Source organism: Nothobranchius furzeri, chromosome 11, assembly GCF_043380555.1.
Source record: "Nothobranchius furzeri strain GRZ-AD chromosome 11, NfurGRZ-RIMD1, whole genome shotgun sequence".
Taxonomy (NCBI): Eukaryota; Metazoa; Chordata; class Actinopteri; order Cyprinodontiformes; family Nothobranchiidae; genus Nothobranchius; species Nothobranchius furzeri.
In genome coordinates, this window is record NC_091751.1 from 63,840,677 (window position 1) to 63,868,651 (window position 27,975).

Genomic DNA, 27,975 nt, shown 5'->3' on the forward strand with positions numbered 1-27,975 from the left:
ATAAGAATATAACATGGTCAAAACTCCAAAAAGTGGATTTTGCATGATATACAATGGGGAAAAAAGTATTTAGTCAGCCACCAATTGTGCAAGTTCCCCTATTTAAAGTGCGAGTAACACCTAAATCAACTTTTTTTGCCAATAACTTGTATAGATGAGTGTCTAATAGTGCTGTAGACATGTATAATCATTGTTTTTGCAGTTTTGTGCAACATGCTTAAAATTTTTCATTTCAGCCCAAAACCGTAATTATATGTCCTTCTTCAGGTTAAAACTCTGCTCCACACCGATTTAGAATCAGCCACAGCTGTTTGCTGTAGAGCTGCATGGCTGTCTGTGTCGTACTAAGTGGCTGCACTGCACTGGACTCCTGCTGAGTCTTGGCCATACCTCCACCTAGCTCAATCACTCACCTACTGATACAACAAACGCTTGGTGCATGCCTTTGTTGTTGTTATTGTCGTCATGTCGTCCATGTACGCCCTGAATGGAGGACCACGCAACCCGTTCTTCAATCGTTCTCCTCCAACCACCCATCTGGATGCTCATATGATGATCTCCATGGCCATTGTAAACGCCGGTGGAGAGATGGTGCAGCCCGCCATTATGCCTATCTCGAGGTGCTGCCAGGCAGTTGTTTTAGTCTGTGCTGTCACGCAGAATTGAAGGTCCTGAAAATAGGCTTTGACCAGCCTTGTGATTTCCTCTGGGACTTGGAAGTAATTGAACGCCGTCCACAAAATCTCATGCAGCACTGACCCAAAGGCATTAGCTAGGTCTAGAAAACCCGCATGTAGGTCTTTCTTCTCCTTCTTGGCTGTTTGTATCTGGTGCCAAATGACATTTGTGTGTTCCAGGCATCCAGCAAACCTACTTATTCCTGCCTTCTGCACTGTGGTGTCAACAAAGTTGTTCTTCTGCAAGAAGACTGATAGCCTCTGGGCTACAACACTGAAGAATATCTTTCCTTCCACATTCAAGAGACTGATCTGGCGGAACTGCTCGATGGTTGAAGAATTCTTCTCTTTGGGAATCAGGATCCCTCCAGCCCGCCGCCATGCCTTTGGTATAATTCCTTTCTCCCATGCTACCTTCATAAGCTTCCAGAGGTACTTTTGGACGCCTGGCGTGTTCTTATAGAGCCTACATGGAACTCCATTTGGCCCAGGGGCTGAGGCTGTTCTTGCCCGCTTTACTGTCCTCTCCACCTCGCTCCATGTAGGAGGCCTTGTTTCCAGCTGGTGCTTGGGTGGTTGAATTGGCGGCATATCTTCCGGAATACTGGCTGGCACATGCCTTTGATTGTCGGAGTAGGTCTTCCTCATGTACTCCTCAAGTTCCTTTATAGGTGTTTTTAGGCCCCCGTTTTTCTCCTTGACAAAGAGGTCTTTGACAAATTTGTAGGGATCTCTGTAAAGTGTCCAGCTCAGATGTTCAGATGGGAATCTTTTCTTGGGTGATTTAGCTACTTCTGCGATAACGAATAAAACGTCAGTTCGACTGCATGCGTCAGGGTAATTCTTTCTATTCGTTCTCCGTCAAAGTAAACGGTCAAATACAGGAACTATCCGGTCAACACAACAAAAGCCCTGCTTTTAACTGTTTTGTTTTCTTGTGAAAATTGTTGGAAAGAGATCAAATTTAACTTGATTACCACCAGAGCCACGCACTGCGCCGTTATCTCCATTACTGTAAATGAGGGAAAACAAATTGATCGGTTCCTGCACGTCTTTTATCACATTGGTCAGGATTGACGCACTTTGTTTTCATTTAGTTTTTAACCCTTTAACGCCGATGCGTCACCAGGATCACCGGTGACGCCTCGGCACATATGATTTCAAATAACTCCTCGCTACTTAAACTATAAAATTCTTTAAAAAACATAAAGGAGCTACTTTGTGGTGCTTGAAGGGTTAATGAAATCAAGGCCGTTTCATATTCTATTCTCCTCTGTAATCAGGCAGTGATCGAGGTCGTTTTTCTGATAGAGACCTGAATGAGAAATATTAACACAGTCAGAGAAACTCCAAATGTCTGACTTGCCTTGCTTTGGTTTTTGTGTCATCAAGACCTTGTTTCAGCTTCTTTTCAACATCAGTTGCCGACTCCATCATACTCATCCAGATCCCGCACTGTTTCTTTTAGCCGACCGTTCCCGCCCGCAGCAAAATTCACACTGCCCGCCCCCGCAAGATTTGTGTTGGGTCCAGCGGGACCCAATCCCGATGCAGCCCTCTACCGCCCGCCCGGTATCGTTACAGTCTGCTGCAGCCGCAGCGAGCCGTGAGACACTTTGGCGAAGCCACTCGGTCGTATATAGGCGCTGGTTCTGTTAGCTGTAGGTTAGCCACAGTTAGCATCTGTACCATCATCTAAACAGTGGTACAGCCACTATCTACTAGCAGAAACCAAGCCATTAGTTTGGGAACCCGGAACGTATAAAAGCAGAATAAACTTTAAACAATGACATGTTTCGGCCGTGTTGTTTCGGTGATTCAGGTCTTTCGGTGGCCAAATATTCGGTGCATCCCTAGCATACACATTTTGCTAAAACAAACAATATAGACCTAAAACAAAACTATAGCAAACAAAAAGGTAGGAAACAAGAGGAAATGGTACTCACCTCTGTCGAATTAGTCCTGATTCCCGGTCTTTCATCACTATTTTTCCCGGCATTTGATGAGTTTTATGGCTTGCCAAAGTAACCCCATAGCACACCTGCAGAAGTCACAGACGCTGTCCCGCTCTCGTCTGGCTACCCAGAATATGCCATAATCGCCAGTCGCGTAATTTTCTATTAAGGCAAACCATAATCATGCCACAGTTAAAACGGAAACACTCGCTGACGTAATTGTCTATAATGGGAACCCAAAATTATGCCACATTTAAACCAAAACACTTTTTCGAACATTTTTGTGCCAGAAGGATGCCAAAATGCCGAATTTATGCCAGAATAAAACCAAAATAAAGCCAAAATGTTTGCTATCTGGGATGGTACAAAATAGCACCCTTCCTTTGTTTAAAACTTAGCTACCAGCTAGCTAATCACTCATGCTAAAGATAGCTCTTCGGACATTTGCTAACTTTAGTGTCAAATTACACGTTGTCATTTTTAAAACACCAAAAATCACACCTCACTTACCTCTAAATTTTTGAGCCTCTTCCTCTGACACGTCAATGCAGCCTTCATCCATCAACCTTTGAAGGAGCTCCTCAGTTGATAGGCCCCTGAATGTCATTTTCTGTGTCGACCATGTATATGTCGATGGCGTCAATGCGGAGGCGGAGCGCTCTAGTCTGTGAGCACAGCAGCTGTTGTGTATTTAGCCTGTGGTATTAATGAACTTGTCATATGACAATCAAAATATGTGGTATTAATGCACGCTTGCTTAGACACTGTTTTGCTGTCTTGGGGAACTTTATAACTTGGTAATTTACTAAATAGAATTACCGTAAAATAGAAAGCTACTTGACAATGTGACATTAGAAGAACTCAGTTTAACTTAAAGAGCAAGTCACCCCCAAGCACATTAATAAAAGGACCCTTGTAAAGTGTTAGTGTGCTGCTGCTGCTGTTAGGATCGCTGGCTGAAATGCACATAACACACAAGCTTGCAATATAAAGAAGGACAACACCTGTTCCCCTCCAGCTCGGCTGTGTGACTGCACTAACCCGTCCTGTATGACCCTCACCATGTAACCCTCATGTCCATGCTGTCTCTGGAGGAGCAGATACGAAACAAGATCTCCTGTAACTTAAAATGAACCAAAGCTTCCTCCCAGTTTAGTTTATCATCATGAAACAAAAGAATTAAGTGGAACAAGAACTTCTATCTTTTATTTCTCTCTCCTTTTAACCTCTCCGTGTCCCTAAATAAGATGATTACGCTGCAGCTGCCGTCACTGACCCCGCTCCCTCCCCAAGACTGGATCTCCCGACATCACAGCACTCGGTCTGACTGAGCGCTTCCAGGAGAAACAATAATGAAATTATGAAAATAATAGAGCGTGTTTGGAGGAGCGTCCTCCGATCCTCTCTCTTGTGTGAGCCCGGGGCACAGCTACCTACTTTATGAGGGGTATGCAACCACATAATTGAGCCCTTTGTAACTTTGGTTCCAGCTCTCTGCAGGTCCCTGTAGGTCTGGGATTTTTGCTCACTGTTCCTATGATCATTTTGACTCCAAGGTGTGAGATCTTGCATGGAGCCCCTGATGGAGGGACATTATCAGTGGTCTAGTATGTCTTCCATGTTCTAATAATTGCTCCCGCAGTTGATTTCTTCACACCAAGCTGCTTATCTATTGTAGTTTCGGTCTTCCCAGCCTGGTGCAGGTCCACAACTGTGTTTCTGGTGTCCTTTGCCAGCTCTCTTGGCCATAGTGGAGTTGGGAGTGGGAATGTTTGAAGTTGTGGACAGGTATCTATTGTGCTGATAACAAGTGGAGGACAGAGGAGCCTCTTACAGAATTGTTTGTTTGTAGGAAACCAAATACTTATTTTCCACCATAATTAACTAATAAATTCATTAAAAATCAGACAATGTGATTTTCTCATTTTGTCTCTCATAGTTGAGATTTACTTATGATGAAAATTACAGACCTCTCATCTTTTTAAAGAGCAAGTCACCCCCTACCAGAGTCTAACTCCACTCCCTCTTCATGTTTGAAAAATGCAACAAATGCTGTTGCCTAGCAGACCGAGAGGGCGGAGCCACTAACAAATACACACACACAGGCTCACAACGGCATTGTGACATCATAATGTACCAGTTTACATCATGGCATACCTCTTAGCCAATAGCGGCGGCAGATTTAAATTCAAATACAGTGCAGAGTTTTTACCTGACAACGGCGCAACACTGACAGTTTAAGGCAGAATATTTAAATTTTAACTAAGATGCACTGAAGTGCCAAATTATTGACGACACGTGTGTGACAGTGTGAGCGTCCTGTCACAATGTCCTGATTGATCATGCGCCCTGGCTACTTGGCCAAGGGGATGTCCCTTTGGCTGACTGGTTAGAGCGTATGACTCTCACCCGGGAGTCTGGGGATCGAATCCCACCCGGGCCCTCGTTTCTCCACCTTGCCACACGTGTCTGCAGCACGATCAGACACTCGTTTATTTAGTTTATCAGCAAAAAAAATTGATTTGGGGGTGACTTGCTCTTTAAGTAAGAGAACTTGGAAAACTGGTGGCTGACTAAATACATTTGCCCCAATAAGACCTTCAACGTGTCTTTGAAACTTTCAGTACAGAATTATCTTCTAGACAAAATATTTTAATTCACTTTTATTTTTAGTTAAGTGTCAAATTAAAATGATCAAGTTTTTATTTTATTTTATTGAAGTAATTATTTAACTTTTTTCATAGCTTTAAACGCGCACAAAAGGACAAACTCACCTGAGCTGTTATGACCTGGTGTCGTGTTTTTCACTGCAGGCGTTTGAAGATATCTACATCGAGAGGAGACGAGTCATTAAGGTGGTGTTGGAGTACGCTGACAAAGTCTTCTCCTACATCTTTGTGCTGGAGATGTTTCTCAAGTGGATTGCATATGGCTTCAAGAAATATTTCACCAACTACTGGTGTTGGCTTGACTTCCTGATTGTAGACGTGAGTGACTATTTTGCATGTTTTTATTCTTTCGTCATGAAAGGCTGCTCATGGGTATTGTTGACCAGACCTGCAAATCAGTCAGCGCTGTTGTTTTGTGACAAGAACTTGCCAGATGAACTCAAAAGGGTTTGTGTGGGTTAATTATTAAAGAAGACAAATTGCACATCCTCTGATTCTACCTGCTGTTACACAGATTTCCACAGACCGAGCTATTGTTAGGGTAAGTTGGAGTTAGCTGGTGTCTGGTGACTTTGGACACTTGCATCTGCATCACAGAAAACTTGTGTTTCTTCACTCGTAAGTCGTTTTTGTTTTGATATGAAAAGCCACCGTCTTGGTTCCAGTCAAATGCCGTGAAGATTAAATCAATTTGTCGCCAAAAATGTCTCAGTAGTCAGTCTTGGACTGAGGACTTTGGCTTTTATATTAAAAACAAACAGTGACATGAAGATTATCTACAGAAGATCTTATGTTCCCTGCAAAATACTCTACAAATGTGTCTAGCATCTTTAGTTTGATCATTTTTCTGCAGAAACGCTTCAGCTAATATTGTTTTGTATAATTCCTGCTTGTCTTTATTTTTTTTTTTAATGCAACGTCACTATTTTATTCTGCTGAAACACCCTTCTGTCTGTATGTTTGTGGAGCCAAATACATCTTTTGCAAACAAAATTTATTTCAAATATCTTCTTTAGATATATTTATATAACGCATCTCTAAATTGACTTTTATAAAGAAAGCAGGACATTGGGCTCATCTAAGCTTTAAATTGCTTTATTTTTATTAATGTGCTGGACCAGTTTAATTCAAATTGGAAAATAAATTTGGCAAAGATAAATATTCTTTATAAAACTCACTCTATTTGATATATATACATATTTAAATGTATATATAGCTGGGTATGCATGCATGTTGGAGCATGTGTGCATACTTGTCTGTGTTTTGTTGCCACCGATCATAATCTGTCATCTTCATTCATGTAGCAGTCATCCAAGGGTCATTCAACAGCAGAATGCCATTTTGTTTTGTCTGTTTTGGATGTAGAATAGAGTGGAAACGTCCCGTTAAACCAAATCTAAACCAAATCTAAAACTTCCAAATGAATGGGTGTGTTTCTAACTGTGGAATGTCCCAAAACACCAACAATTAATAAACATGGCTCTTCAGGTGTTTGTGTTTTTCTGCTATATATGTTTTCTTTTTTTATTTTAATAAGATTTAAATAGTTCAAGGGCTCCTCTGTGCTCCATTTAGGTGTCTCTGATCAGCTTGGTAGCGAGTTCTCTGGGATATTCAGACTTCTCTGCAATCAAGTCACTGAGGACGCTCCGAGCTTTGAGACCGCTCCGAGCTCTTTCCAGATTTGAGGGCATGAGGGTGAGAATGTATTGATTCTGTTTTGGGGTCAAATGCTGGCTGCAGCCGCGTCTTCTCCCAGTGCATTTGTGGGTTTCCTCTGGGTGCTCTGGTTTTTCTCCCACAGACCAAAACACACATGTCAGGTAGATTTGTTACTCTAAATGGTTCCTAGGTGTTAGTGTGTGTCTCTGTGATGGACTGGGGGCATGTCCAGGGTGTCCCCCACCTCTCGCCTGACGACTGCTGGAGTCAACCACAACCCTCTTTTGGAGTAACTCTAATCATTCCAGTCTTTCAGCAAACAGGAGCGTAAACTAGCAGGAGTGAGTTGTTTCACTGGCTCTGAGGCAGACTGTACAGGACAGCTGTGGTTTTTGTTTTTCCAGGTGGTTGTGAACGCTCTGATAGGAGCCATCCCTTCCATTATGAACGTGCTGCTCGTGTGTCTTATCTTCTGGCTCATCTTCAGCATCATGGGAGTCAACCTGTTTGCAGGCAAGTTTGGGAAGTGTGTGAACCGAACGGGCTTCACCCACAGTGTCTCCGTTGTCAACAACAAGTCCGACTGTCTCGCCATGAATGACACTCAGTTCTACTGGACAACAGTCAAGGTCAACTTTGACAACGTTGGACTGGGTTACCTCTCCCTTCTGCAAGTGGTGAGCTGTTTTTCATCTCCTGACCTAACTTCGTGTTTTCCACGAGGCTTGTAGACAGTTATGGTTCAATAATCATCCGAGGCAACTTTTGTTTCGGTGTTTCAACGTCAGGAGGTCGCGTTTTTCAGCAAGATGAAACCAGCTGTTGACAATGACGAGACCAGTGACATGTTGTTTTGTGTTTTAGGCAACTTTTAAAGGATGGATGGAAATAATGAATGCAGCTGTTGATTCAAGAGGAGTAAGTGTGCTCATCTTTGACCAGAGTACGAATGTCTGTGTAGCAAATAGCTCATGACATCTGTTTTCAGGTGGAAGAACAGCCCATCAGAGAAATCAACCTCTACATGTACCTCTACTTTGTTGTCTTCATCATATTCGGCTCCTTCTTCACCCTCAACCTCTTCATTGGTGTCATCATTGACAATTTCAATCAGCAGAAAAGAAAGATGAGTGTTAAGCACAAAAAGTCTGAATCACTACGCTTGCAAGAAGCTTTTCAAGCCTTCATAAAACATTTCACTAATGAATAATGCGAGATTTGTTTTCGTTTATAATTAGGTGGACAGGATATCTTTATGACTGAAGAACAGAAGAAGTACTACAATGCCATGAAAAAGTTAGGAACTAAGAAACCTCAAAAGCCGATACCGAGGCCTGCGGTAAGGAAACAAGTCAAAATAAAAACATTTTCCTGATCCTTTTAACATGTTTAAGGGTAAAAATCATCAGCATGTAGATTATTTTATCACATGTGAATCTGTGGAAAAGTTATAAATAGTGATATCTTACTTACTGAGTGACCTCTGTTTGAAGAAACACAGTTTACACCTGACAGGATTGATGAGCTAACGGCTAGCAAACACAGCCTTGGACAGAGCTCCTTAAACAGCTTTTGGTAAAAGATGGTGGAGGTTAGTGTTTCTGTTTAGCAGAAAATTAAATACAATTAAAAAGTTGCAAATAAAAGACAAATACTTTGAATATTACTTAAACGTTTAGATTTGATAATGCCTTCATTTTTCAACAAGCCTTTCATTCATAAAATGTTTATATTTTAAATGTCTTCCTCCTTCAGCTATCTGTGCTGGGATGGTAAAGTTCTGTGACTCTTGAATTTCCCTTCCAGTGTAATGAGGTGAGAGCTACGCAGACAAACAATGGCGTTTGCGGGGATGTATCGTGATTAGAGAACCCAGACGCGGATGAGCGAATGGTGGGAGCTGCTGTCACGCAGTTAATCCAGGAACACCGGCGCAAGCCCGATGGAGAGCGGGGGAGAAATAGTGTTCCAGAAAGTAAGGGAAACAGCTTGCTTTTATGTCGATAGAGTAGGGTGGTTTGGTAGTAGAGCATGAACGCTTGGAACTCAAACATGGATTGAAGAATCGATGACTGAGTGTGGTGCGTTGTCCTCTTCCGGCTTTTGAGGGTGACAGCGATGACGTGGTGGGAACTGCGTGGAGTGAGGGAAGATGGGAGATGGAGTTCTAGCCTGTGGTTCTGCAGGCGGCGAGGTGGCTGAGGGGCGAGGACGTGACATCCAGGGCCAAAAATGGCCCATATACTGCTCTCTGGACACCACTGCTTACATTATATGGTTTAGCAATTAAAAAACTCCTGCTGGACTCAAATTCTGGCTGCACCCTGCTGCTGGTAATAAATATGCTAGTAAATGAACAGAATAGAATTTAAATACCAAGTTTAAGGAGAAACCGGTTTTTACTGGTTATTTTTTTTTTTATTATGATCGATCATTCTCAGTTTGACACGCTGGCTAAACCTGATATTAGTCTTCCATCTGTTGAGAAGCAACATGTCTTTAAACCAAAGAGTGTTCAGTCAGGAATGTAATTTGTTATGTAACATGAATTTGTTTGTTACCCTCAGGAGGTGTCCTCTGTGGCAGCCATTTTGAAGCAGCTAAAGAGGAAGCCCACCTCTAATGCTGCCTTCATATAGGAAATGCCTGAGTGGACTGATGTGATTGGCCGACCTGAATTGGAGGGGGGGGGGGGTCGGAGAGTATATAGGTGGACTGCTGGGTGTGGCAAAGGGTCGTTTTTCCTCTCTGAAAGTGACAGAGACTGCTAAGAGAGTTGGATGGGTGGCCATTTTGAATAGTGCTGGGATTTTCTGATTTTGTTTTTTTCGGACCAGAGGAAATAAAACTGGTTTTCCTTGTCTATCGACCAAGTCATCATGTTTCTTTTGTCCTCACTACACTTCACTGTGTAACACCATCCCTATTTCCTGCATGGCCACTGATAGAAAATAGATAGGCAAACAATCAGATAAGAAAATGCAAGTCATTTCTACGTCACATAGAAAATTAGCATTCATGGTCTCACCCATCATGGCTCGCGACGGGGAAGGCTGTTGTTGATTTAGCATCCAGGAGAGAGCAGAGCACATGATCAGCTAATAGAAGCTAACCATTAGCATTAACAACTTTACAATAAATCAGAACTCCTCTAGGCTTGTGTTATTTGTGGAGAAGAAACATCAGTGTTGCAGAGCAAACAGCCTGTGATGGAGCTGTGTTCCTGCTAGCCAATCAGAGGCGAGATGTCAGAATATCAGGAAATAAGACTCCAAAACACGCCATTTTCTCCGCTCACCTCTCTGGCTAAATTCTACCTCCTGAAACAGGAGTGTCAGAGCTTTTTCCCACAGAAATCGACTCTAGGCATTCATTTATACCAGAAACCACTTGAAATGGGTTGAAAAGACGAGTGAACTTAGTCTAAATTGCTGTTTTGTAAAAGTGTATGAAAGTGTATAGGTTTAGAAAATAACATTTTTATAAATCATTCATTTTTAAATGACACGGGCTGTATTTATACTAGCCATTAGCATATCAGTCCTGTAGAACATTAACTCTATTTCTTTGAGCAGAGGTCATTCAGGAAGATGAACAGAACAGGTAGAAAACTGAACATTTACAACATTTAATGGATGAATGAGTGAACAAACAATGAATTGTTTTTTTTTTTTCACAAGCTTGTTTTCTTTCCTCCATCTCAGAATGTTCTCCAAGCCTTCTTCTTTGATCTGGTGTCCCAGCAAGCCTTTGACATCATGATCATGATGCTCATCATTGTCAACATGGTGACCATGATGGTGGAAACCGATCAGCAGTCAGAGCGGATGGAGTTCATCCTCAACATGATCAACCTGGTCTTCATCATCATTTTCACCACCGAATGCCTGATCAAGATCTTTGCTCTCCGCTGTTATTTCTTCACAGTTGCATGGAACGTCTTTGACTTTGTGGTGATAATACTCTCAATAGTGGGTAAGAATCAGCACACACAGCAAATAAGATGAATGATTAACGATGGATGTTTAGTTGTCATTCACTGTTCATGAGAAAAAAAAACTTTTATTGTTAGACACATTTTCTTTCCCCTTTTTTCTCCTGGTTTCAGGGATCGTCCTTGCTGATATCATTGAAAAATACTTTGTTTCTCCAACCCTGTTCCGAGTCATCAGACTGGCGAGGATAGGACGTGTCCTTCGACTTATACGTGCAGCCAAAGGAATAAGGACTTTACTGTTTGCCTTAATGATGTCCATGCCAGCGCTGTTTAATATTGGCCTCCTGCTATTTCTTGTTATGTTCATTTATGCTATTTTTGGTATGGCAAACTTTGCCTACGTGAAAAAACAAGATGGGGTTGATGACATGTTTAACTTTGAGACCTTTGGGAACAGTATTATCTGCCTTTTTCAGATCAGCACCTCAGCAGGCTGGGACAACCTCCTGAGCCCCATAATGTCCAGCTCCCCAGAGGAGTGTGACATTAACTTCGTCAACACTGGCACCAACACCCGGGGTAACTGCGGAAACCCGTCAGTGGGCATTGCTTTCTTTGTCAGCTACATCATCATTTCTTTCCTCATTGTGGTAAATATGTACATAGCTATCATTCTGGAGAACTTCAGCGTCGCCACGGAGGAAAGCACAGAACCGCTCAGCGAGGACGACTTTGAAATGTTTTATGAGGTTTGGGAGAAGTTTGACTCTGAGGCCACGCAGTTCATAGAGTTTTCAAAGCTGGAGAGGTTTGCCGACGCTCTTTCGGAGCCGCTGCGCATCGCAAAGCCCAACAAGGTCCATCTGATTTCTATGGACCTCCCCATGGTCAGCGGGGACAGGATCCACTGCCTGGACATCTTGTTTGCCTTCACAAAGCGTGTGCTGGGTGAGTCGGGTGACATGGACACCCTCAAACAGCAGATGGAGGAGAAGTTCATGGTGACCAACCCCTCCAAAATTTCCCATGAGCCCATCACATCCACGCTCCGCCACAAAATGGAGGAGGTTTCTGCTATCATCATCCAGAGGTGTTACAGGAGGCATCTGGTGCGCCGGCAAGTGAAGCAGGCATCCTACCTTTACAGACAGATAAACTACGAGATTGTGGTGGACGTGGAGAGCGCTCCGGAGACAGAGGGGCTGATCGCCTCCATGATACAACACTACGGGCCTACGGAGGCACCGGACGAAGACACCGAGGACACACTGCTGACCTTGGGAAGCCTCCCGGAGCACACCTGGTCCACTTAGACCAACTTCTGGAGGCTCTGAACTTGCTGATGAAAACTATGAAGAAACATTTGTTTAAAACTCAGCTGATTTGAAAATAATCAAATGTCTGTTCCAGATATCAGAGATAAGTGATGAAAACACTTTCTAGTCAGATTTTTTATTATTTTATAAGGGACAAAAACCATTATTTTTAAGTAGCTCACAGCCTCTGTTTCAGTAGAATAACAATGTTACATAGATGTAATTTATATAATGACTATATGTTATATAGTTATCGTCAAGGCAGCATGTGAAGGGTTCAAAGGTTAAACTTGTCCTCAAATCATTTTATAAACTCAGTTTTAGTCTTTGAATAATAACAAAACCACGGTTAACTTTTCTTTTTCTACACAATGTTGCTTAAAGTGTCTCTGACAGAGAAACACGTCCTTCAGCTTTTACACAACTACAACCATAAACAGCCGTAGGTTTACGAGACGTACGTAGATTAAAATGTTGTTTCTTCACTTTACGGATTTCCATGTGTGCTCCCTGGCTATCCGGCAGTCCTCATCTGTACAATGCGACAGCACATGACTCCTTCATCTCCTGGTTTCACTCCTTCACTCTGGATTAGGACACAGTGTGCTCTACGTGACCTTTATCAATCTAAAGTGAGATAATTAGGACTGAAAAAATTCACAATGGAAGCAATCATGTCATCTCTTTATATATTTTATCTAAAGGCTTCTAAGTTCACTCGCACCATAGCAGCAGCACATTTTCATCACAGACTATAGATAGATAGATCGATAATCTTTATTGACAGACTCTTAGGTCCAGATAAAATACATATAAAACAACAGATCAATGAAACAAAATAGATAAATAGAAATAAAAAGATAACAGCATAAAATTGAATAAAAATCTAAATGTAATTAAAAACTTTACTATAAACTGTTCCACACAAGGTTAACCACACAAACACTTCAACCAGTGTTTCCTTATACTGGACAAATAGTGACAACTGCTCACAGTAAGATCAGTGATTGCTAAAATTATACTGTTGGCAGAGCTGTCCAGTCGGCCTGTAAAAGTGAATATGAGTTTTCTTAAAAGTGCTTTAAAAGTACAAATGCCTGCTGTTACAAACATCTGACTGGCACTGCCCCCTCTGGGTATTTTAAGTATGATCCTTAAGGCATCATTGTATGCAACTTGCAGCTTATTCATGCTGCTTTGATTGTAGGATGACCACAGTTGGGCTGTGTAGAGCGGAGTACAATATGCTTTAAATAAAGCCACCTTAACTGGAGGTGAACAAAAACCAAACTTACGAGCTATAGTATTAGCTTGTGCATACAGCTTACAGCACTGTCTGTGGATGTCAGCATCATCACGCATTTGATCGGTTATAAAGTGGCCAAGGTATTTCACCTTCTCACACACATTAAGATCACTATTAGACAGTTTGAACACAGGAAAGTTTAGCTTTCTATCCTGCTTGGTTCTACATATCAAGATATACTCAATCCCCAGATATGGTTACACCACCACCATGTACCCCCCCAGGGCTCTGCTACCATGATGAAAAACCAACACATGTTGACCTCTAAGGCCCTTCAAAGCCCATTCATGTTCTGGTAGACCGATCCTTTAGCAGTGAGCTCTCCATCCTGTGTGAAGGGGTTCCCACGGTGGCCCTGGAAAGTTCTTGGTTTTCCTCACATGAACTGGGAGTTTTAAAGCATTTAAACATCATCATGGTATGGATCCATGCTATTTTGTCCTTAAAACACGAATATCTTCATTCCATCTGCCGTTTGGCAGCAGCATTCTGACGGCTTCACCCTCCACACGCGCAGCAGTTTTGTTAATATTTAGTGCCACCGAGCACACGGTTATTGTTAGATGTTGTGAACTCGTGGTTTTATCTCTGGTCAGTATGAGTTAACCTCATTTCCGCCGATGCTACAGAATGTTTCATCTCTGCACGTTTTAAATAACACCAGTAGGTAGAATCCCCCTGATTAAACTTTTTGCAGCTATTTCAAAATAAAGTTCAGTCAAAGACAGTTTTATAAATATGTGATAAATGTTTAAAAATCTCAACTTTCTTCTGAAAACAGAGATCAACATTTATTTGTCCCACAAATAAGACTTTCCTCAACCCGGGGTCAATTGTCCAAACGTACACAGCACCTTTAATCCTTGTTTCGGTCCCACAAAGTGCTTTACAATTTATTTCTTTGTGCAGCCAAACATCCAAACTATTTTTCTACTTTGGTTCACATATTATTTATTTAGAGCAAATAAAGCGTTACGCGTACGCCTAACTGATGCACAATGATACAAAAGATGTTCAACTAAATAGTTTTATTTTTAATAAGTACCATGAGTCATAAAATAATCTTTGCCCATGCATTTCAAGCCAATTCATCTTGATGTGAAAATCTGACGATTAGTTTCATGAGCACATTTAATCTGCAGCGTCCACGTCTGTGTCGGTTACAAGAAGGGCTGCGTATGCTGATAATCCATGTGCCTAATTCTGATGGCTGTCCGCACACTTCTCTGAATCTCTTTAGACCATTTAATTAGACCTGATGGATGTGGATCGGACTGGTGTGAATGCACTGGAAGCACATTTCTTTTGTCGTGAAGTCTGTGGAGAGCTGCGAGTCTGATGTATGTGAGACCTGCTGTTTTATGTCAAAAGGCCACTCTGGTGACTCTTCTGGTGGTCACAAAATACGTTTAAATTATATGAGGTGTTCATTTTTATATAAAAGACTTTCCTTGAGAACATGATTGTCTGTAATGTTTGAGGGGAAAATATTTCATAGCTTGTTTTGTTAAATTGTAATAAAACTTCTTTTTCCATAAATCTGGACTTCCTCGTTAAGTTAAAAACAAGATGGATGAACGCGGATCTGTGTGGAAGTCTGCATTCATGGTTGTGTTGCCCTTTAAATATTGTGTGGTCTTTTTTTATGTGTGTTTCTGTTCTGCTGTTTTTGGCTGACCAGGATAGGGCTTCCCTGGTTTCAAGGGGGGGGGGCGGGGGGCAGAGTGTGTTCCAACCACAGGGAATCACATTCCTGAGCCTCTAAAGTCTGTTCAAAGGTTCTGGAGAGAAGGGTCCACTGGATTGACAAACCTCAGATTCAGGAGGAACAATGTGGTTTTTGTCCTGGCCAGGGGCGGATTTAGGATTGAAGAAGATCCGGGGCTTAACACACACACGCGCGCGCACACACACACACACACGTGACACGCACTAGTCAACATCATATATGTCTTGTATATTAATGTCGATGCTTGTACCACATAATTTTTAATCTGAAGCTACACATTAAGCATTTTCAGGGCAGAGTATTGTTCCTGTTAGTGTTTAGTGTGAGATGATAGTAAATATTCCCGTTCTTTCTCCAACAACTTCACCTGATAGTAAGCTAACTTTAGGCAAACCAGCAGCACAACAAATATTTTCAAATAAGACTCACAAACCTGAGTCAACACCAGTCTCATCAAAGCTGGGGTTCTGTCGTTGTACTTTTGGTCTAAAAAACGTCCTTATGTCCATCTTCACTCATGCGTTTCAGGCAGAGACTGCAGAAGAAGCCGGCTGCTGAAGGGCTTCTTCTTCAGTGGTGGAGGCTCAGGCAGGCTGTATACAAACTACTGCCAGCTGCTCCCTCTCTGTTGGACTTTGGTACTGCATGTTACTTCTGCGATTTAGATCCGGGGCTTTTCATAAAACATCCGGGGCTTCAGCCCAAGTAGCCGGGCCTAACGCCGACCCTGGTCCTGGCCGTGGAACACTAGACCAGCTCTTTACCCTTACAGAGGGGTCCTGGAGGATGCAACCCATCTTCTTGTGTTTTCTGGATTTGGAGAAGGCGCTCAACCATGGAAGTTCTGGGGTGGAGACCTTTGGGAGTATGGAGCACCAGGCCCCTTGTTATGGGCTGTTAGGTCCCTGTATGATCAGAACCGGGTTCCTTTTCTGTCAGGGTTGGACTCCACCAAGGCTGCCCTCTCTTACCAATTCTGTTCATAACCTTTAAGGACAGCATTTCTGGGTACAGCCAAAGTGTTGAGGGGATCTGTTCTGGTGGTCTAAGGATCAAGTCTGCTTTTTTGCAGAAGATGTGGTCCTGTTGGCAACATCAGACTGTGATCTCCAACTTTCACTGGAGCAGTTTGTGGTTGAGTGTGAAGTGTCCAGGATGAGTGTCAGCACCCCCAAATCGGAGACCATTGTCTTGAGCTGGAAAAGGGTAAAATGTCTTCTCTGGGTCAGAAACAAGGTCCTTCCTCAAATGGGAGAGTTCGATTATCTCTGGGTCTTGTTTGGGAGAGGCGGTCTGGTACTGTATAGTCATGCAGACGCTGTACTGTTGTGGTGAAGAGAGAACTGAGCTGAAAGTTCAATGTCTCAATTTACCGGTCAGTCGACATTCCTACCCTCCTCTCCGATTATGAGCTTTGGGTAGTGGCTCAGCTTTCTCCACAGGTAAGCTGGGCATCCAGCCTCATAAGCTTTACTGTGGTTTGTGCAACCTTGTACAACACAGCACATTTTGACTTACATAATCATTTCATCATAAACATAAAATAATCCCTGACATGACCTTTGGACTCAGCAGAAGGTTCTGCTGCTACTGGTAACATTTGGGCTTAACCAGAAATTCCCGTGTCAATAATCATACCAAATGTTTAGAAAATAAGGCCTCATGAAACAATTAGAAATTTTGGAGACTGATGTGGTTTTAAGATGGCAGCAATACGTTTTGTTTGTGGTTGTGCTCCACCCCTAGGCCACCAAACCCCTAACCCTTAGCTCATCAATAGCGTAACTTTAGACTTTGAAGTTTAGAGAGCCCTAAAATGTCTTAATAATGTATTCCTGTGTTATGAGTCACACCCTGTCTGGCCTCCTCATTCTGTTCAGTCATGTGTCTCTGTTAATTGCTCCCACCTGCCTCTCGTTTTCCAATCACCCAAGCTCCCAGCCCTCATGTATTTAAACCCTCTCAGTTCTGCGTTTTTTGTCGGTTCATTGTTTCATTGTCCTGCATGTTCCTGATTAAATCCTCGTTTAAAAAGTTCCTGCCTGCCTGCCTGCCTGCCTGCCTGCCTGCCTGCCTGCCTGCCTGCCTGCCTGCCTGCTTCTTACCCTCACCTCCGCTTCACTCACCAGCACGCCTGACATCATGCCTTCTCACTCACATATTTCCAAAGTTAACATGACTTTTTGATAAGCTTTTGAAATCAGATTCTTACTGGGCTTTCATGTTCAGTTAAAATAAAAAAAAATGATCAAGGGTGCCAATTTGGATTTAGCTCCAGATTTCCTCTCTCTGGTTGTGAGTGTGGTCAAATCCAATGCTGACCAGCTGGGATAGAAGGATAATCTATGTTTTTAAAAAATCACTTGTTTTAATTACACACTCATATACACACATTCAGTCTTTTTCTCCCATTCTCACACACACACACACACACACATTCAGTCTTTTTCTCCCATTCTCTCTCTCTCTCTCTCACACACACACACACACACACACACACGCGCGCACACACACATACACAGATTCAGTCTTTTTTCTCTCTCGCTCTCTCTCTCTCTCACACACACACACACACACACACACACACACACACACACACACACACACAAATACACATTCAGTCTTTTTCTCCCACACACACACACACACACACAAGTTACACATTCATGCATTGACTCATCATGGGCACTCAACTTTTGCTCTTCTTGCTCATGATTAAATTAATTTGGGTTTTGTTTTTGAAGTTCCAAGAAAATGTGAATTTGCTAAATGTGACTTGGTTACTGATCCGATTTTTAAGCGCATGAACATGTGGTGGAGATTAAAGCTTCATTCACTAAGAGAAAACATTTCTAAAAAGATTAAAAAGGCACTATGTCTAATTACAAAATGCACCAGCATGCAGTAAATACTGCAATCACTATGTAATTCATCCCAAACTGATCGTATAGCAGCTGAGTTGTAGCACGGTTGGTTTGCAGCAAGAAGATCCTCGAGTTTCCTCCTGGACCAAAAACACTCGTTGGAGTTGGTGGTGAATCTACATGGGCCTTGTTCCATGTGGCCTTGTGATGACCCCACCCCTCATCTACAGACCTCTGGAAAGATGTGAACATACTTTGAGAAGAGTGACATGTAAATTTTGATTAACTTCATGTTCAAAGTTTATTTGAACTCAGGGATTCAATATCATGCAACCCCTTTTGCAGCCTTAATCTAAAACATTTGTCTTCTGCGTGAATTTTTTAGTCTTGCATCATTTTGTAAGATGTTGCTCGAGTTCATTGGGGTTTGGAGAACATTGCTGACTGAGTTGAGGTCTGTGCTCAGCCAGTGAAAAACCTTGTTTCTTTCTTAACCCTCCCACTGTCCTAACGGGTGTGACCCCGCGAGGAAAGTTGACCATTAAGCAGGGTTGATGGTTTATCCCTTGAGGACCATGTGGCAGGGGTGAGGCAGCGCTCACTCCTCACCCGTTAGGACAGTGGGAGGGTTAATACCTTTCTTGTCTGCTTTATATGCTTCCTTCATCAGGCAAAGTTTTGGTGTTTTGTTCAAGAAGCCTTCGGTGCAGCACACTGACTCAACAGCTGCAAGGGTCCTGAGGCTGCAGAGATGATTCTTGTATCTCTCTGATACTTGTGGCGCATGCTGGACTCCACCAGGAACGACCCCTTCTAAGAACCCTTCTTGTGGTGCAGCAGCTCCTTGGAGTGTAGCTGTTAAAATGATGGTGTCAACTTTAGGAACCGGAAGGTTTCTACTATCTAATGCAGTTGTCATTCTCTTGGGGGCTACAAGCCACGCCCTTTTATGTTAACCACAAGGGCATTCTGATAAAGTTGCTGAACACACAACTCGATGCTCTTGATTTACTGCTCCATCCATGGCCAATCGTCAGCTGTTGTCACAATATTTAAATCATTACTAACAGGGGCGGATCTACAAAATTATTTATGGGGTGGCAGAAGAGGGGCAAACATTTTTCTAGGGTGGCAATACATACATACATACGTATATATATATATATATATATATATATATATATATATATATATATATATACACATATTATATATAAATATATATATATATATATATATATATATATATACATATATATATATATATATGTTTTCCTTTTTCTTTTCCCAGGATTTACATATTCATTTGTTTTGGGTCCTCATTTAATAAGCTTAAAGGCCCATCACGAAAATAAAACGCATAATAAAATTATGTCCTTCCTACAACAGCTGAATGCGGCAGTTTCCATGTTGCTCAGCAAAACAATTTACACATTCATCAAGATCCAAAGATTTTGCCCGTTTTGATTCAATGCTGAGTACAGCCTAGCTTCATAGTCTTTTCTCTGTCAAAGTAGACTGCAAATAGGTCTTTATGAGTCAGAGAGTTGAAAAACTTTTATTTTTCTTGAATTCATAGCTGCCAGCTGGGGTGGCAGCAGGGGTAGCAAGGCTTTCTTTTAGGGTGGCAACTGCCACCCTATGCCACCCTTATAGATCCGCCCCTGAAACTTTTAAGATCTGCTGAATTTAGTCCATTTCACAGTGGGACCTTGGTCCTTCCTTCTGGGACATAAAGAACAATTCTCTATCTCTGAGTGGGAACTAAAGGGAATTTCCTTGAATTCACTTTCGGAGACATGAAATTGGATCAGAACCGCCACCCATGGACTGAAACACTTTTCTGTGCGTAAAGTTCATTAGCTCATTTCGATTTGACAGAAAATAAAGTCCCAGTTGTTTTAGTAAAAATGGTTGCAGGATACCGAGGCTGACCCCACCAAGAGAGCTGGGAAATGAATAACTAAAAAAGAGGACATGGCCTTTTAGGTAAATGCTTTCCTCTGTCAGTGAGCATGCTCTACAGGGATTTACTTAGTCATGGTGGCTAACAGTGTCCAGATGGTCTGATGAAGCACTATCTAATTACTTCTCCTATGAATCCCAAGATAAGTACTTGCTGGGCCATCATGGTTTCATTACCATCACTGCCACCACATGGGCACTTGTGCATCTACAGTGCAGTCACAAACCACAATTTTTAACATTTCAGCACTTGGGAGGACATTTATCTCAAACACGTGTATAGCAAACATTAAAAACCCCTAAATGATTCCCCCTCCTCTGTCTGATTCAAGAGAGAATAAAATAAATAGATCTGCATAGTTATTTCTCATTTAAAGTTTTAAAATGAAATAATTAATCAGGACTTTTTAATGTGTTGATTGAATGTGTTACAAACTGTTTAATGAAAACATGTTTCATTAATAATGTTTGAGGTTGTATAGATGCTTTATATTGTTCTGCAGTTTGCTCACAATGATAATTTCCCAGTTCCTGCATCCACCTCTGAGATTTGGGAAAGTAAAGAAACCTGGTGAGGGAAGCCATTCCTGACATCCTGTCAGACAGTTGCCTGAGTCTAGGAGCAGGTAAAGACTGGCATGTCTTTTACCATTGCATAAAGAAAAACAATATTTTGAAGTGGGCAAGCACAGGCAAGTGACCTAACTTTATGTGAAATTTCAGTCAAAGTGACTACCAATATTTTAAAATTTTTGTTGAGTGCTCAGGGTAAATTACTGTCTGTTTCAATAAAATTATAACATCAATGTCTTCAAATAAGTAATAAAATAAAGTCTTCTTTACTTGAAAATATAATTATACTAATTTTTATCTTAATATTCTGACAGAATTAAATGATGGCCCAAAAAACGACTATGCTGCAGTAGAAATATTTATGATTTATCTTAAAAAGTTCTTGATCACTTTCTGATGCTGTTCCAATACAAATGGCAAAACTATGTCTCTGTAAGATGTTTTTAAAATATCGTAAACTCTATTACATTTTTTAATTTGGATACCAAAAGATTTCGTCCATTGTTGTTTTGGTTTGGTATGTTCTCCCGGGTGTCCGGTGAAGCGGTGCATGTGATTTTGACGGTAAAATGAATTGGAGTGCTTTTCATCCGGGCTGCCCTGTAAAAGAATCGAGCGTCACCCTACAGACGCCACTGACTGAGCTAAACGCTGTAGCTAAGAGCAGTGCGTTTCAGGAAGAAGTTGGCGCCTGATGTTTCGCATTTCAGTAGCTAGCATGCTAGCTAAAACTATGAAAGATTATCCGTAGTATTGAGCTTTTTCTCCACCGAAGTCATTAAAGAATTCCAAAATGAACGACATGGGTATGTATAATCGAGTGAAAATCACTCCCGTTTTGTGTTTTTATTTTCTCTGCCTGTACCGAATAGCTGAAGCGAAGGATTAGCTAAGGCTCAACGGGCCTGGACTAATCTCTGGGACAAAAATTGTTTCGCGTACTGATAAGCCGGTGTTTTGCTATGGAGCTCTAGCGTCCTTGTTGCTAATGTTAGCGTGTTAACAGTGTTGTGAATCTATAACATTAAATCAATAACATTTCAAGACAACTCCGGCCATTTAACGAGAGCTTTAATAAGAGCATTGTTTTTAAGGGGTTGTGGACCAGCTGGTAGCGACGGTGAACTGGTCTTATCGAAACAGTTGTGTGTGTCTCGAGAGAGGGTGAGAGAATCATATCTCGATTGGTATAGATTTGCGTAAAAAAATATCTAAGAGCCTTCAAACTTGAGGCAGACCTGATGTTAAAAAGGTCCAACTGAAGCATCGATGTGGACAGTTTAACATGTTCTCATGATTATATTTTAAAATAAGGAATGTGAACAGCGAAACATCAGCTAGTTTTCATTCTTAAGCTTACCAATAGAGCTAGATTAGTTCTGGAAATGAACCTCAGGCCATAAACTTTTCATCTGTGTTTTTAATTTTGCGTAAAACCAAAGTGACTTTTTTCTCTCTGAAGAATTCAGCGTTCCCCTGTCCTCCCTGGCACTCTTGGTCCCACCACTCCGGCTGATGTCGGCAGTGATGTGGGAAGTGGTGAGGCGGCGGAACATAAAGCATTATGGGAAACTGGAGGAGTTTGTGTCCACGGTAACAGATGCTGTACCGGAGCTGATGAGTAAACGAGAGGGCCGACTGCTGTCTCTGGGCCTGAGAGCAAGGGTAAATGAAAAGTTTCAGCTTCAACACACACACACGGGTACAGCAGAGAGGGTGTTGGGAGGGCAGCACCATACTGACAAACTGTGTTTCCGTTAGACGACTCTGGAACTGCTTCGCTCTGAACACCCCGAGGATCTCAAGGCTGTGGAGACGCATCTCAACAGGATTCGATCTTCGTGGGCTGAGGAGGTGAGAGATTCTTCTACTTGTTTTGCAGTAACTGAAATGTTTAACACAAATAGAAATGTGTTTACTGATATTCAGCTTTTAAAATGAAAATAATTCAACATTGAATGGTTCTTTGTGAATTTGAACAGTAGGAAGTGGGACTTCTCTGTCTTCTCAACAAATTGATCACTGATGATGAAAATGATCACTTGCCATCCTAGACTGCTATTTCATATGTGATCAACCCGTTGGTTGTGTTCCTTTATCTAGACAAATGATCCAGTAATTGAAGCCCCAGAAGCTAACTTCATGAAGCTGGTACAAGGCCTCATAGAGGACACAGATGGCAGAGAACACTTTCTCAAGGTAGAAAAAGCATAATTCCCAATCCCAACGTATCTTAAATGCCTAAAATGTCAGATTTTCTACATTAAATAGTTTCTTAAGGCTGCTGAGGATCATCTTAACATTTAAACTTTTCTTTCCAACAGAATGTCTTTCCGGTGGAATACGGTCCAGATTTTGACACGGCATTAGAGACGCTGGTTTGTGAATTTTTCACAAGACTTGAGGAGCTGCTACCAATACCAGATTTCAAACAGGCAAGATGTTGTTTTACAACATGAAACGTATGTAGCTGCTGTTTTTATGTCTGTGCAAGGAATGAAAGTAGAGGTTTATAAAATGGCACCTTTGATCTGAGTTGGTCAAAAAGGAAACATTTTCCAACCAGCCACCTTCAGTCGTATCGACTTGTTTTGTTCTTCTTTATGAGCAGGACAGCAGCCTCTGGTGATTTCAAGACCAAATAAAGCATAAGTCGAGACTAAAAACAACACAAAGTCACTTCTTTGGGATTACTGTGATTAAAAACAAAAGATTTACTCAAAACCGTTGGCTAAAAATAAAACCAGGTCTCTAAGTCGGGTTTGAGTCAGTAAGTTTCATCACACTGATAAAAAAGTAAAGTCAAAATCTCTCAAGTGTGTTTTTAGTGACGGAACGACCGTGGTGCAGAGTGGTCTTTATCTAGCCTGGCCTGCCAGACTCCTCCTCTGTTTAATTCTGCACAGAGAAAGGGTCGGGGAACTCTCCTATTCAAATAACCCCACCCCCTGAGAATTCTAACCGAGCCAATCAGCGCTGAGCAGCGTACGTCACACACCACGACGCTGAGTTTGTCATAAACATCGCAACTGAAGCAGAGTTCTCTGCGGCTCGTTCCTCTGTTCTAAATGACGTGGACAGGTCTTTAAAACAACAAGTAGAAGCGCTAAAAGCCTTTCTTCTAAAGAAAGATGTTTGTGTCATTGCCAGACGCCTTTTATTACTACAGCAACAAAACTACAGCGTCGCGTGGTACAGTCGGCATTTCCGTCTTTTTTTCTGATTGCTTATTTTTGAGCTGCCTAGTCCCGCCCTCAAGTGCCTCTCTGCCCGTGAGTTCCCAGACTCTTTCTCTGTGCAGAATTAAACAGAGGACGAGTCTGGCAGGCTCGTCTTTATTAAGTCCCATCAGTTGTCACACACACACTGGTGTGTGTGGTGAAATTTGTTCTCCGCATTTGACCCATCCCCTGGGGGAGCGGTGAGCTGCAGACAAGCCGCGCTCGGGAACTATTTGGTGGTTTAACCCCTTAATGCTGAGTGTCAAGCAGGGAGGCATTGGGTCCCATTTTTACAAAGTCTTTGGTATGACCCGACCAGGAGTCGAACCCCTGATCTCCCGATCTCAGGGCGGACACTCTACCACTAGACCACTGAGAACGGTATATTAGCCACGGCTTCATTGTTTTGGGCAGAAACCTAGCTAGTGTTGAGTGTGGTAGGATCCAAGTGTATCACTGCATATTTAAGTTGTTCTTTTATTTACAGGTTAGCATTATGAAAGTAAAATGTATCTATCTAGTAAAAAGTGGTACAATTGTCTCTTAAATACAAATTATAGTCGATGGACTCGGTCAAGTCCTGTTTTGGTCAAGGGATAGCACAAAACGGAAATAAAGATCAGGCGCCTAAAATGTGAAAAGGAAAAGCAGTACTTGTATCAATAAGTAAGGTGTGTGTAGAGTTTTGTACATTGAGAAAGCACAAGTCACCCCAAATCAACATTTTTTTGCTGATAAACTATATAAATGAGTGTCTGATTGTGCTGTAGACAAATGTGGTCAATAATTCGGCACTTTAGTGCATCTTAGGTAAAATTTAAATATTCTGCCTAAAACTGTCAGTGTTGCACCCTCTTCAGGCAAAAACTCTGCACTGCATTTGAATTCAAATCTGCCATTGCTATTGGCTAAGAGGTACACTATGTTGTTAGCTGGTACATTATGATGTCACAATGTTGTGTGTATTTGTTAGCGGCTTCGCCCTCTCGTTCTGCCAGGCAACAGCCTTTGCTGCATTTTTCAAACGGGAAGTGGGAGTTGAATAAGAATCTGGTAGGGGGTGACTTGCTCTTTAAGTGTTCAAATTTTGAATTTCTACTTTTTCCTGTAGAAGATGGTGATTAAAAAGGGCCTCTGTTAACTTTAACGTAGACGTTTTTGTTTTCAGACTGCGTCTTGGATCAGTGCTGCTCCTGCTGTCCTAGAGGAGTACATGCAGTGTGTCTCAAATGGAGAGGACCTTAAATTTCTTCTCCAGAGCAAACAGTGCCACGGAAAGTTAGCAAAGACCACTGTTGGTATGTCTGCATCTTAAACGGAAGCCTCCGTGGTTTGGTTTAATTGTTGTAAACGCTTCTTTCATTTTTCCCGCAGCTCCGTTTCAATCGGATGATCTTCTGATCCCGTCTCTGTCCCTCCCTCCATCCCTGGAAGTGGCCATCACTTCCCACGCGAGTCCTTGTGATGACGAAAATACAGATGTCCCTCAGATCGTCATATTCGACGAAGAGCTGTCCACGAACCCTTCCACGTCAACGGACTTTCCAGAATCCCCCAAAAACACTGAAATGCCTTCGTCTCCTTGCATGAGGCAGCAGTCGGGAGTCCACAAATGTCCTGAGTGTGACAAATGTTTCAAGCATCACTCTGTCCTCATCGAGCACCAGAGAGTCCACAGTGGTCTGCAGCCCTACAACTGCTCAGAGTGCGGCCGGGCCTTCAGAACTGCCACCCTGCTGGCTGGTCACAGGCTGCGGAAGTGCAAAAACGCGGCGTATCTTTGTATCAAATGTGGAAACAGTTTTCCAACTTCAATGGACAAATTCAGACACCACTGCCCTAAACGAGGGCGTAGCCACAGCTGTGGGCAGTGTGGCAAGGGTTTCCCAAAGTCCAGCAGCCTGAAGGAACATCTGCTGACTCACGTCCAGAACCGCCTTTTCAAGTGCAGCCACTGTGGTGCAGGTTTTTCAGGTATCGGCGACCTGAAGTATCATCAGCAAGTAGATCACGATAAGCCTTATCAGTGCAAGCAATGTGGGAAAAGTTTTATCTCCTCAAAGTGTCTGATTAAACACCAGCAGCGGCACGAGGAGGGTGGAGGGATGGAGACGGCCAAACCGATGACGGGAGATAAACATGGACGAGGCGGCTCGGGCCATCGGACTTCAGCGTCTCTGTCCTCCAGGAAGATGTTCATCAAAGCCGGCTACCCGGGAGGAAGAGTCGCTCACAGCTGTCCGCTGTGTGGGCGGAGCTTCAAGTATCGTTTTGAGTTTCTGGAGCACCAACGGTTCCACACAGCGGTGAAACCTTACAAGTGCTCTCAGTGTGGGAAAGCTTTCCGAACAGAGGCTCATCTGTCTGGGCACAGGAAGAGAAAGTGTAAAAATGCTGCTCACATCTGCACCAAGTGTGGGTCCCAGTTCAGGTCCATGCACGAACGGGTCAGACACCAGTGTGTGCAGCTGCTCACAAAGTATGCGTGCGCTCATTGCGGCAAAGCCTTCAAGATGGCCCATTTGCTCAGGAATCATCAGCTGAGTGAACATCAGCTTCCGTATAGCCCCAACCACCGCTTCAGGTGCAGGTACTGCGACGGGACTTTTCCTGGCATCAGCGAGCTGAAGTACCACCAGAGAGTCGACCACGATAAGCCGTATCAGTGTCAAGAATGTGGCAAGTGCTTCCTGTCCGAAAAATGCCTGGCTAATCACGAGCAGCGCCACAACGACGACCGGCCCGAGAACTGCTTGGTGTGCGGCCGCGGCTTCAGGAACCGCTACGATTTGAAGCAGCACATGCGTACGCACACGGGAGAGCGTCCGTACCAGTGCACCCACTGCTCCCAGTGTTTCTCCACAGCAGGAGGACTGCGCAGTCACACCAGGGTCCACACAGGCGAGAAGCCGCACGTGTGCCCCGACTGCGGGAAGGCCTTCTCCCAGATGGGAGCGATGCGTACCCACAGGCTCACCCACACCGGAGAGAGGCCGTTCAAGTGTGCGGTGTGTGGCAAAGGATTCACAATGGCACACAAAGTAACTGTTCACATGCGCGTGCACACAGGAGAGCGACCGTACGTGTGCTCTCAGTGTGGTAAGGCCTTCTCCGATGGAAGCGTGCTGAAGCAGCACATGTTGAACCACTCGGGGGTGAGACCGTACCACTGCCAGATCTGTCCTAAGACCTACACCTGTCTCAACCACCTGAGAAGACACCTGAAGAGCCACTCCAACTTAAACTGAATCCTAAAAGCTGCTGAACACACTGAAAGTTCTCTGGCCAGACACCGGTACTAAAATCTTATTGGTCCATCAGGATTTACCAATCAGACGACAGAACTCAGGACTTTCAGGCTCAACAATGTTTTGCTGTTTGTCTCAAACTAAAGGTGTTCCACTACAAATGTTGGTTTTTTTCTCCTCATCTCTTCACACAGTTTGATTCTAGGTCTTATTTTGAGTCTGTGGGAATGTTACAGGGAACGTGCGTTTACGGCACAGATGGGAAGACCGGATCTGCAGCGTTTAGTTTAAATCATAAAGGATTTAAAACGATGGTTAGCTGTTAGAGCATCGCTCCCGGGCTTTTAGTGGGACGCTACCTGCTAAGTTGGTTTCTACTCCATGCTTTGTGTGATGTGGCTTTGCGTCGCTTCATCGCGTCGACTCGCCACAACTTCATGTGAACGTGAGCGCAAGCACAGCCCAGAAACCGGCCCGGATGAGTCTGTTCTGAAGATGTAGCATAGCATAGTTTATTTATATAGCACGTTTAGAATGCAGCATGGGAGCTGCCCAAAGTGCAGCACAGGCTAAAACAAAACAACCATTACAGGGAGCTAAAACAAAGGATATAAATCTCAATCAAAGGCAGATAAAACATGATGAATACTAAGAACACATTAAAACAATGATACAATAAAACACTAAAACGAGTCACTGTCTAAAAGCCAAAGTGTAATATGAAAGAGAACCTGTGGCAGTATTATTGAAAAGGCCTTCATGCAGAAGAAGGCTGTGGATGTTATTGACACAGTCTTGTTTTGTTCCTTTGCTCTTGGCCCGTCTCCACTTCAGCTTTTAGCTTCTCATTAAA

The 27,975-nt window shown here is 42.8% G+C and overlaps 2 protein-coding genes across 4 annotated transcripts in view; both read left to right on the forward strand.

The window, feature by feature from the left end:
- Positions 1-12,406, forward strand: part of LOC107384272 (sodium channel protein type 2 subunit alpha) — a 62,080-nt gene extending 49,674 nt beyond the window's left edge. For both annotated transcript variants that reach the window (XM_015957428.3, XM_070541745.1), the window contains 8 exons: positions 5,446-5,619; positions 6,877-6,999; positions 7,368-7,640; positions 7,828-7,881; positions 7,952-8,093; positions 8,202-8,302; positions 10,668-10,938; positions 11,072-12,406. In XM_015957428.3, coding sequence (XP_015812914.3) covers positions 5,446-5,619; positions 6,877-6,999; positions 7,368-7,640; positions 7,828-7,881; positions 7,952-8,093; positions 8,202-8,302; positions 10,668-10,938; positions 11,072-12,213 — 2,280 coding nt within the window. In that variant the 3' untranslated portion in view covers positions 12,214-12,406. The remainder of the gene's footprint in view (positions 1-5,445; positions 5,620-6,876; positions 7,000-7,367; positions 7,641-7,827; positions 7,882-7,951; positions 8,094-8,201; positions 8,303-10,667; positions 10,939-11,071) is intronic.
- An 8,863-nt stretch (positions 12,407-21,269) lies between these two features.
- LOC107384273 (zinc finger protein 665) lies at positions 21,270-27,283 on the forward strand. 2 transcript variants are annotated; one of them, XM_015957429.3, is made up of 7 exons: positions 21,270-21,459; positions 22,116-22,318; positions 22,415-22,507; positions 22,757-22,852; positions 22,978-23,088; positions 25,043-25,172; positions 25,249-27,283. In XM_015957429.3, the coding sequence occupies exons 1-7, from the start codon at positions 21,447-21,449 to the stop codon at positions 27,120-27,122; spliced, it is 2,520 nt and encodes an 839-aa protein (XP_015812915.3). In that variant the 5' UTR covers positions 21,270-21,446; the 3' UTR covers positions 27,123-27,283. The 2 variants fall into 2 exon arrangements, with proteins under 2 accessions (XP_015812915.3, XP_054586468.2); XM_054730493.2 differs by lacking the exons at positions 21,270-21,459; positions 22,116-22,318; positions 22,415-22,507; positions 22,757-22,852; positions 22,978-23,088 and adding an exon at positions 24,686-24,927.
- The last annotated feature ends 692 nt before the right edge of the window (positions 27,284-27,975 follow it).